General features: G+C 44.1%; 1 protein-coding gene across 1 annotated transcript; it reads left to right on the forward strand.

Annotated features, from left to right (window-relative positions):
* The first annotated feature begins 5,611 nt into the window (after positions 1 to 5,611).
* On the forward strand, positions 5,612 to 11,195 carry PRDX1 (peroxiredoxin 1). The gene is made up of 5 exons (XM_009901972.2): positions 5,612 to 5,755; positions 6,730 to 6,883; positions 7,154 to 7,276; positions 9,148 to 9,278; positions 10,812 to 11,195. Exons 1-5 carry the CDS (start codon positions 5,650 to 5,652, stop codon positions 10,895 to 10,897), a joined length of 600 nt encoding a protein of 199 aa, XP_009900274.1. The 5' UTR covers positions 5,612 to 5,649; the 3' UTR covers positions 10,898 to 11,195.
* Positions 11,196 to 11,705: the final 510 nt, after the last annotated feature.

The raw sequence follows: 11,705 nt of genomic DNA on the forward strand, positions 1-11,705 counted from the left end.
CTTTCCTGCGTGCAACCCATTTAGACAAAATACAGGAAAGTGGCAAGAGTGCAAGGGCAAGACAGTTAAAAGTAACAGGAAACAGAAATTTGAGAAGAGGAAGGAATACAGGGGGAGGAAACACTGCTGGGTTTGATTTGTTTTTGTGGCCCTGTCAATCGCAAATCCATTTGAAAATAGATGATGCTCGAATTGTGTGAACAGTTTTAACAAACCTCAGCCTCTGATATGTAACAGGGAGAAAAGGATGGCTAAGATGTTTGCCATCAAAAGGCAGTGATTATCTGAACATAAAGTTTCTTAATTAAAAAAATACATCCCTGCAGAGAAGAGGTAATACAAGACATTTTAACTGGAATTGCAGTCTTGAGCAAAACAAGGGAGGCAGTTATGTGCATTGTATATTTAGCAGTATGTAATTGCTTTAATGAACACTATTGTTCACCAGCTGCTTGTGCATAATTGCCCCACGTCTTGGGATCATGTCAGTTGTTGACTTTCCAGTTTACTTTTATGTATATTATATTAAAATGTCCCCACATGGCCAGGTTTTTACTGTGCCCCTGATGGTACCATATGTGTACAGTAAGTCCAGGATTTGGAAGGCTTTCTGCACACGCAGAGTTCAGCTCTGCAGAAGATTATGTGATAATGTCCTAAAGTGCTGTCTTTAGAGGGCATGCACAGATCCTCTCTGCTGCAGAACTGATGTGTGTATGCTCAAGGTGTGTGCCCAGGATTGCCCAAACCCAGTTCACACTGCTGTTTCAGCTAAGGTCACCTTATTCCATAGAAGTCCTGGATACACTTAGGTAAAATCCCCAGATTCTCTTCTGACATCATGTGTGGAAAATCAAAAGTGGAAGTGTTCTGATTTCTTTGGTTTTGCACTCAGCAGGGGTTTGGGTTCTCACAATGGGGATGCATTCCCAACCAAGGTATGTGGGAGATCCTGTGATCAGGAGGATACATGTAAAATCTGGCATGGTTACCAATTTGTAAGTCTTTGGATAGTTTCAGTGCTGTGGCACTACAGGGCTGGCTCCCCTTTGTTAATGCATAAACTACTTACTGTGTTACAGCTGTATGGATAGGTGCAAAGAGGTCTACACTGTGCTAATCCGGTACAAGCTGATCCTGTCTGGTAGCTGTTATAGCAGAACATCACACTGCAGAAACTGATATTTGGAAAGACTACCTCAGAAACTAATCAAAAATAATGAGGCCATGGACATATGAATGGAAATGCAATGCTTAAGGCACGAACTTGGAATGAACTCCTTCGCAGCAGCTACGCAAAATGGGTGTATTATGCATCTGAAAGTGTGAGAAATGAGCGTAACAAGCTTTAAAGGAGTCTGAAATCATGAGAAAGTTATTACTGTTTTGTCTATTGGTAAACATACCAGAGCTGCAGAAAGACTACATTGTTCTAGAGGCTTTAATTAGGACTGCCTAATCTTTCAGGGGTTAATTTGTTCACAGGTTCCTGGCCTGCAAGGTAGGCATATACGTGTCAATTCACAGACCTCAATTATTGTCACAACACTGATATTAAGCGAGTTACAAACTGTTTCTGTAAAAGATTAAGCATGCTGTAACAGAAACAGAAGCAGTGTCAAGCTGAGCACAGATTTATTTCCTGAGTGCATATATACATGTCATTTCGCAATGATTATTTAAGGAGTGATTTCATTTGGACTGAAATCAGACATCTCTTGGGTGAATCACCATATGGGCATAGTCACCCAGCAACGCTACACAGTGAAGTGGATTATAAACATGTAAAGTTTGTTAATCCTATGTGGTTTTCTCTTAATTACAACTTATAATCAAGTTTTAACAGACATAAGAAACAGAAGTGTAAACTGCAAAACAGAGAAAAATCAGTTGGCAAACATTTTTATCACATTTGACTAAAGCAAGCAGGTTTTGTCATTAATATGGCACTTGGGATTTATTATCTTACAAAGCTTTTATATTTAAATCCTGGGTTTAGTCCTCAAAAAGTATTACACTGCTTCAGCTCAGCCTTGGATACAAACACAAAGAAGCTTCACTCTGGGAATGATGCAAAACTCCCTCAAGTGAGCGACTGTTTCTTCTGACTTTCCATCCTGCTCCTGAACTTAACAGTTAAGCTTAATTTAGTTTTGATTTTTATGGCTGACTTGTGTTACTTGGTCTTCCGTTGACAGAGAAGAATCATAGGGAGTCAATGAAAGCGCTAGGAATTACTGTCGGGTTGAGGAGGAAGTTATTACTGCAGAGTGAGAGAGATGACCCCAAGTGTTTAACACTGCACATGGGCATTGCTTTCTTAGCAGGTCCGATTTTATTGAAGCCAATGGCCAACTCCCACTCTGCTAATGACACACCAGTCGTCTCTTATTTTCCCTCAGAACCCTGTGTATCCTCTGCCTCTTTGATGACGTCTAATAATTACAATTTGGTTATAGCAAGGCATTTAAAAAAAAGGTAATTTCTTCTTGCAACAAGCCAACCGAATCCCCTTCCCGTCACAATGGATATTTCCACAGCATCTCCCTGGACCGAACCCAGGGAGTTATCTCCATCTGCTCACGGTCTTCAGTTGCTCTGCACAGCCCGGACTGTGTCCTCGCAGCGATAAGCGGTGCCACCCCGCTATCGAGGGGCCGGCTGGCACCGGCCGCAGATGTGCCGAGTCACGCTGCCCTGGCAGGCGGCGGCGGGGGGCGGTGGCGGTCCCGGTCCCGAGCTCCCGCGCCCGTCTCCTCGCGAGAGCGGGGCGGCTATAAAGGGGGCGGCGCGGTAAAGCTGCCGCAGTTCGTGGGCTCTGTCGTTGTTGCGTGTCTTCGGCTTCGCGTGAGTGCGGGGTTGGGGGCGGGGGGGGGGGAGGGAAGAGCCGTGGGAGCGCGCTCGTCGCGGAGCGGTGTCGGGGTGGCATTCGCATAGGGATTTGCGCATTTGCTCGCTGCCTTTTCTTTTTTTCTTTTCCCCCCTCACCAATTTCTTTTGTGTGTTTTGTTGTCCCCTCCCCCTCTGCGCGGATGGTCTCTTGAACGAAGCCCGTAGGGCGAGCTCTTGCTTTCTGTATCCCACCGCACCACCTCCCTTATTCCCTGGAAGCGCTCTGTGGGGGCTGCCTCTTTTTTGCCTTGTTTATTTTTTCTTTCGTGGGGGGCGGACCGATAACTCGCCCGTGCGCTCAGGCCTTTATCAGCTCTCCCGGCCGTGCCGCACGGGGAGGGGCCGCGGGGCGATCTCCGGGAAGGGGGTGGTGGGGTGTGTGCAGCTTGGCTGCCGGGAGCGGAGCCGCCTCGCAGTGCGCCTGCAGCCCTGTGAGCCTGGAGGCCGTGGCTCTGGCGGGCGAGCCGTGAGCGGGGCGGCGGCTCGCTTCGCGGGCTTTAAAAGTAGGATAAAACAGGGGACTCCGTGAGGGATTCGGTTTGGCGGGAGCGTGCAGGGGCACAGCTGTCGCCACCGCTGAGCAGTGCGGGGCCCTTTTGCACAGGTGGATGCTTCGATCTCGCTTCGCAGCGTTTTGGGCTATAGAAGGCATTTCGTGGTCTGTGTGTAGCTGTCTGCGGTGTGCTGGGACCGAAGAGAGCAGTGGCACTATCTGACCACAGCGCAGCAGCTTAACCGCGTTTGTGTGAGAGGCTGACGGTAGCAAGGTGGAAGGCTGATGGCGTGTGTTGAAGTGACCTTTCACTTTTGCTCAAGGTGTCCTAAAGCTATGAATTGCTAGCGAAGAGTACAGGCCTAGCTCGTTATAATTGCAGTGTGAAGATAATTGAGGCCGTGTGGCTGTGAGCAACAGAAAGCTGTTCTGACCTGATTCAAATGCACTTGATCTGCAATGCCCATTCTCATTTTCCCTAGAATGAAAGGAAATCACGTTGAGGCTGTGGTGTGTTTCTCTTGGTTAGGAAGTGATGTGGCTAAAATCTGAGCAGTACATGTGAGAACACAGTGGGGGGGAAAAGAGGGAAATGTTGCCAGGTTTCTGAGGAAGGCATATGCTGTAGTACAAGGCAGCTGAAATCTGCCAGTATTGAAAGACTTTCACATTGCCTGAGAAAGGGGCAGTAACTTGTAGCTTTAGAAAATGGAAGTAGCAAAGATCAGTCTGACAGCTTTTGTTTGACATGGAATACCTGGTAAAATACTCCAGGCAATGGCTAATGGAACAGGAGGACTGGCATGGTGCTGAGCAAAAGGATGACCTTGAGCTTGAGTAATGGATAAGAATGCAGTTTAGTGGTAAAGCTCAGTAGTTGGAGGCATCTCAAATAAATACTGTGCAATGGCTTGTCCCTCTGTCCCTCTTACAGAACTGGTTTGAGAATTGCAGATGTGTTCACGGTTAAATGGGATGCTTGGCAGAGGGATTATATCTATGTCTTTCTGCTAGGCTGCTTCAGTGCAGTCCTGTGAACGCTCTGTAGTTCTGTCCACCTTTGATCTTACAACTTAAGTCTGCTGCAGGTGAAAACTAAACCTTTGAATATGGGGATAAAGAGCTTTGTTGCAATAGGTAGTTAGAAATGCTGAACACGTTGGCACTTCTCAAAATGAAAACTGAGAGGTAGCTAATTAGTGACTGCAAACTGTCAGGGTATGCAAGAGAAGCTTCTAAAGGTAAAGCCATTGCTGAAAACACTAGACTTGGATTAAATGATAAATGCTTTATGGCTTGTGGCTAGCGAGGGGCAAGGAGCTGAATGATGTGGTGCTCTCAATGTTTTCTAGAATGGACTTGGAAGGATCTTTGATTCTCAGCTCTTCTTAGCAGCGCTTGTATTACCATTTCAGAGGCTTTCTCCAAGGCAGCTAGTGCATGTGTATAGCTAGTGTATGGAACAGCTTGAGTTAAATCACTTTCAAGGAGGTTTTGTGAGTCGAAGAAACAGTGTTAATGAAGTTACCTATTTGAAAGATTCTGTTTTGGAAGTGGAATTCTAAAGTGATACACCATGTGGTCAGACAGCAGGGCGTATTACAAATGACTGGTTTCTAGGGCAGGCAGCCAGAAATGGAATTCTCCTGTCCTTGTGTATCCTCTTGCTCTTTCAGTCGACCTGGGGAGGGAAAAAAGCATGGCTGTGCTGAAATAAGTCCTGGTGACATTGTAATTGTTAACATGGAACATAATCACCATGTATGCTGTGAGTCTTTTCAGTTGCAAATAAAACAAGAAATAATTGTTTGAAAGTGTAGTCATGCAGAGCACTTCTCTCTGGGGATTAAGGAAAGGTCTTCTGGAGAGTCAACAGGAAGATAACGTTTAAGGTCTTAAATTCCCCTGTAAAATTGAACAAGGGTCTCCTCATCAAAAGTTCTATAACCCAGACTTTCAACCCATCTGAAATTGGAACAGGAAGAGTTAGTGAGTACTGTAGTGATGTGATCTGCATATCTAGGCTGTGACTGTTGAACTGTACCTTACTGTGCTTATTGGGGGGGAATGATAGTGTTGTCTGAACTGCCCAGGTGACAAAGTAATTTAACTCAGGCTTTGTGTTGTAAGACCAAGTGCTGATAAACTGTCTTTGATGTTCAATATAAATTGGTAAGGGGCTTTGAGTAAATGCTTTTTTTCATGTGCAAATGTAATATGGTCTAAACTGTGTTGTTGTTAACTCCTGTCCAGATTAAATCAGGATGTCTTCAGGAAATGCTTTCATTGGCAAACCAGCCCCTAACTTCACTGCCACAGCTGTGATGCCAGATGGGCAATTCAAAGACATCAAACTCTCTGACTATAAAGGTAAACTTACATGCTGCTTTAATTACATGTGCATAACTGGCCACAGGCAGGAGTGGAGGGCATCTAAGAATACACCTTGTTTTGGTTCTCAGGTCATGACCACCTGGCAGCAGGCTGAAATACAGAACTTGGGCAGTGGTTCAGAGATGGCTGTCAGTCAGCTGTTGGGAAGCTGTCAGCAGTGTGGCTGAACGTTCCAGCTATGATAATTGTTGCTAATTAGTGTAAAACTCCTCTAAACTCTAATCTTGGATCAGGCTCCTTTGTCATGCTATGAGATTGTTGTAACATCTCCACACTATGTGGGACAGCTAAGACTTCCCTTGTAGTCTTGTCAATGGAAAGTAGATTATATTTTTTTTAATATATATGTATTCCCTCCCTCCCCCTGCCACCAACCAGGTTCCTTTCTCTAGAATACTGGCAAAATACTTGCCTTGCCAAAAGGCTTACTGAAATCAAAGGGAAAGGCTGAAGTGTTAATATGGATGGCTTTAGAAAGACCTTTCTAATGAAGCTGTAGCCTTCAAATCACTTGAGGGTGGTGAGTAGGTATAGAATATTCACCTGCTCAATTAAAATATCTCCTTGGCTTGTAACCTTTTGGACCCATGGCATTTCTGCACCTTGTTAGCAGTCAACTGTAGGGCCTTCTAGTGTAGGTACAAGGTGTACTCTGAGTAGATCCAGGAGATAGGTATTTGCTGTCAAATTTGACACTCTGGTTTTGGAGACTTCAGTGGGAGTAGGGTTCTGCACTACTAGCTCTAGAGTGGCCTGAAGAGTGTTATAAATGGTGTTGGCTGAAGTGTAAATCCCCTAGGTGCTTTCTGGTTTTACCACCTATGCAGCAAGGCTTAAAATAGAGGCACCTGTGGTTTGCCATTTAATCTTGATCAGTATTTGTATGGTTGGTACTGAATATGACAGCTCCTAAAAAGGCAAGAGATTAACTAGTTATCTTACTCTTCTAGGAAAATATGTTGTCTTCTTCTTCTACCCCCTGGACTTCACATTTGTCTGTCCAACTGAAATTATTGCATACAGTGACAGAGCTGACGAATTCAAGAAAATTAACTGTGAAGTAATTGGAGCTTCTGTTGACTCTCACTTTTGTCACCTTGCCTGGTAAGAATCAGCCTTTTAACTTACTGGAATGTTTTCTTTGGTCTCAGTTCTTGTAGGAACTGAATGTTGAGTTTACTCAGACCTGCTTACTGAAGTACCAAAGGCACTTGGGAATTCTTGGTGATGCCAGGCGCTTCTGAGCATACTGTTCAGTTCTTTTGCTGCCTCATGGCAGACAGTACAACATTCCAGAAGGGGTCAGCTTCTGTTGCCCTTTATACTTTATTCTGAACTGTCCATATTGTTAACACTTAAACTTCCTTCTTTTAGGATCAATACTCCTAAGAAACAAGGCGGTTTGGGTACTATGAAAATCCCACTGGTTTCTGACACAAACCGTGCCATTGCCAAAGATTATGGAGTACTGAAAGAGGATGAAGGTATTGCATACAGGTAATATGCAAGAAGGTAAACTTGTACTGCAGAGCCTCAAAATGAGGCAAGTCATGTGCTTGAAAATGAGATTTATTCTAATCAGAGTTGTTTAGCATTCCCAACCGACGCTGGTAAACCACAGACTCAGATGTCAATTAAATGGAATTAATACTACCCAGACAACTTAAGCTTAAGTCTTGGGGCCGATGACCCAAAACTTCACTTGCCTAAGATAAGTGCTCTCAGCCTTTGGAGGAGTTACCTTAGGCAGCATCCTGATCTAAGGGGAGACTCCCTGACTGCAGACTTGCTTCTCTGAGGGGGACTGTCTCAGTTTGTCCCATTTGTATCTTGGTTAAATCTCGTCATACGTGGTCAGTGGTTCAGAAACTTCTTCACCCAGCTGTTTCACTGGCTGAGGGCTTTGTCTGTTAACTGAAGGGCCTTGGCTTCCCTATCCCTCAATGTCTCAACCCTCAAACCCTGCAGCTTTGAGCAGTTCAGAAGGATCAGCCTTTACTGGGATGGGTATGCCTGCCACAACTTGCTGTTGAAAGTCTTATGCCGCAATATGTGGAGCATGTCAGATGAACACAGAGCTTGAATAAATTTGAATGCCTGTAGCAAGCTGAAACTATTTCAGTTGTAAACTACTTTAAAGCTATCAAACACTCCAAGGGCAGATCCTGCTTGACTCTCTTTAGTGTTGAGACGTCTCACAGTTTTGTTAAGCTATATAAATGTGCACTACTTCCCTTTGAGTCTGCACAGTGCAGGAGCCTTATGCCAGGTGAGCCTCTGTAAACATTGGCAATGTAAGACCTATGTAGTTACAAGAGTGATTACAGATATTTAGTGATTGAAGTCCTTAACTTTTAATCAGCTGTTCAATTTAAGTTGCTGAGGGAGCTGAACTTCTGCTAACTCCTAGTGTGACTTTGGAGGACTAACTGATGAGCCACTGCTGGGTTTGGGTTTTTTTGACAACAGTGTGTTTGTGTTTTTTCTCTTTGACTACAAGAACACCTTTCCAATTCACTTTTTTCCTTGGGTTTCTCTTCAGTTTGGTGGTGGTAAGGTTTTTTGGGTTTTGTCTTAGGGTTTTTCCCCCCACTACTTCCATTTCTTCCCTGGATTAGTGTTTTGACTCCAGTTCCTGCTGAGTGTTAGGCTTTCAGCTGCTAAGGTTTTAGAGCTATGCATAGACTGCAGGTGTTAGTCGTGTCATCTAGTTAGTGGCTCTTTGTAAATACTGGCTGCCGTAAGAGAATACTGAGCTTGAGGGATTGAAACTTGCTTGTGGCCGTTTGACGCTGTGCCTTTAAGAAAGGGGCACACTGGCTAAATGTTTGTAAAATATTTTGGTAGTCTAAACGAATTTCATTGGCCAAGGATTGTGGGAGGTCAGATTGAACCCGGGGGAGATGGGAACTTTCTCTCAGTCTTCCTTCCTTCGCTGTCCCTTTCGGCTGGATCTGCTTCTGGGATTCTGGCCAACTAAGATAAGAACTAACTCCCTGTGCAAGGCCTTTCTTCCTTTCCTGCCCTGTTAACCGTCCACATCTCTTTTCTACCTCTTGTGGGGGAGAAGGGAGGTAGGGGGGTGAAGGGGGCACAGGGGGAAGCCCCTTCTGTGGGGGGTCTGATTTCTGGTTGAGTTTATTTGCTGTATATTCCTGTATATATTGTAAAATCCCTGTATTTGTTGTGTTACATCTAATCTGTTTCCTTGTAAAATATACTCTCATTTCTCTGACTGGGTTTAGCCGTGGTCTCTTTCTCAGTGGGGGAGGGAAAGCAGAGCCTTTCCTTTCAAACCCACACACTTGCTCCAGTCAAATCAGTCTTGAAATGCTGTGTTTAACTTAGGGCTGTTTGGATTTTCTTAGGGGTCTGTTCATAATTGATGACAAGGGGATCTTGAGGCAGATAACAATCAATGATCTTCCTGTTGGCCGCTCTGTTGATGAAACCCTCAGGCTTGTCCAGGCCTTCCAGTTTACAGATAAGCATGGAGAAGGTAAGAGTTCTTCCTTCATTCTCATTTTCCTTTTTCCCTAGGGAATACTATTAACTAGGCAGGTTAAACTGAGGTTTACTGAAAAGTTTGAAGTACATGTATTGATCTGTGTGTGGCAAGTAATTGTGCCTCTTTAAACATACCTGGTGCTGTAAAGCTGCTTTCTGAAGGGTGCATAGTGCAGTGCTACATTTATTCTATTCCACTAGTCCACTGAGTACTTGCTAATGCTGAAGTGCCACTTAAATCAGTTGTACTGGATGTCTTGTTGAGCACACAGCAGTTGTCTCAACTTGAAGCAGGAATGAAGAGCATGTAATAACTTGGCCTGCAAGGGTGAACAAAATTCAGTCTGCACTCAGGTACAGTAGGTTTGAGACCATCAGTTCTAACGCAGTGTTTTATACAATCTGTTAGACAAAGCACTTGAATTCCCAGAAAGCCTGCTGATATGTGCCCATGTGTAGTGAGGAGAAAATGGGTGGGGGGTCTTTGTGCCCATAGCTCAAGAGTAATAAGGTGTTTGAGGCTGGTAACTTTTGCAGGAGTTTAAAAAAAAAAGGCACTTGCAAATGAGAGGTTTAAACCAGGTTGTGGAAACTCAGTTGCTCTGTAGGTGTTAGTAGTCTCCAGCTGTCATTAAGTAACGATGTGTTGCTGCTGGTCATACTTAATTTGCTTCAGAACTGGCAATTCCATGGCAAATTTTAATAAAACAAGCTGCTGCTGTGGTTGTACTATAGCCTGAAGACAGTCAGTGCTTCTCAACTTGTATGCTAATCTGTCAGCTGAGAAGACACTCCTAATACTTGATGGTGGAGCAGTCACATTTCATGTAAATGAAGCTTAGAGTTTACTGTGCCCTAGAGTAGCCAAAAGCTAACAATAGTGCTTCCTCCAGAATTAGGGCTGTACTCTTATCTAAACCAGGCTAGTCCAAAATAAGTTGTGTAGCAACACGTGGAAGCTGAGACTGTTATAGCTAAAACTGCCAGTCTTGTGTGGCCCAAGCATCAAGCCTTGCATAGCTGTAGACAAGGAGGACTGTCCAAAAAAAAACGCTGCTCAGGCTTTACAGCAATTTTGAGGCCTTGCAGCTCTGCATCGTGATGACTATCAAAAGGCCACATAGAGGAGCTAAAGACATCTTAACTATTCTTCCTCCTCTCCAATAAACTGGAGAATGGGACCAGAGCTGATTTGAAGATAAGGAGAACATAGACTTGGCCTGGATCCAAGAAGAGAAGTACTGTAGTAGTAAAGCCTTTCTGACCTGAGTGCTGGAGCTGGTCAAGCTGTCACCTTGCTGTCAAGCTTCCATGGAGTTTCTAAGCAGGGGTGTGGGGGGTGCATGTGTAAAGGAGCTGCTGTTCCATGGGCATACACCTGATTCCTTGGGTGCCCTTACCTAGTGGACAAATGGAAATGTACCTTCTGTACGTTGCAAACATGTATACATGTTTATTGTTGCTTTAATGTGTAAAACGCTCTGCAGGAGCAGCTGTTATAATTGAAACACTCTTATCATTTCAGTGTGCCCAGCTGGCTGGAAGCCTGGCAGTGACACAATCAAGCCTGATGTTCAGAAAAGTAAAGAGTATTTTGCCAAGCAGAAATAAACTCCCAGTCTCGGATGGAAACTAGTATGCCTTACGTAAAGAACAAGCATCAGTTACTGAACTTTGACTAAGTCATTGCATCCAAGTCAAGGGATCATGCTGTAGGTATAAACAGTAACTTTTTTACTTGAAGGAAAGTTTGTTCTGTTGACAGTACCTTCATAGAAAACCTAAATGATCAGTATCTGTACATCAAGCCCTGTTGACTTTAGTGACAATGCTGTGCATGTGGCTAGCCATGTATTGCATATAGAGCAGTGGTATCCTTTTGTAACTCTATTAAACTTGTGGAAAAGCACACTGTCTACTGTTCTTGTGTAGTCATCAGAAGACCTGAAGGCAATGCAAGCTGCACTTCTGAAAGCTTTCTCTACTGAGCTGTCTGCAAAGAGCTCAATTCCCTAGGCCTTTTAAAGTACTATTAGAATGGAGGTACCAACACTTAATTTTGCAGTAGTAAAGTAGTGTTTACACTGATCTGTCAGACATATGTGTCCAGAACATGAAGCATAGATGTGACTGGCAAAAGCTGGGTGTATTTTCACACTGTCAATGCCTTTCTGCATCTGCTTTGATCAAAACTGACTATTCATGACAAATTTCGGTGAGTCAGCATTCAGTTTGACCAGTCTGAAGAGTGGAAGACTGGGCCTTCTGAAAAGCAAAGTTCCTTGGATATACAGCATTAATCCTAGTGTCTCCCACTACATGGAATGGAGGTGAGAATATTCCAGTTATCTGTTACCTTGTTACATGATTAGGATCAAAAGAAGGGTGGCACTACAAAACCTAGTATGTGCGTGTGCTC

Source organism: Dryobates pubescens, chromosome 11 (genome assembly GCF_014839835.1).
Source record: "Dryobates pubescens isolate bDryPub1 chromosome 11, bDryPub1.pri, whole genome shotgun sequence".
NCBI lineage: Eukaryota > Metazoa > Chordata > Aves > Piciformes > Picidae > Dryobates > Dryobates pubescens.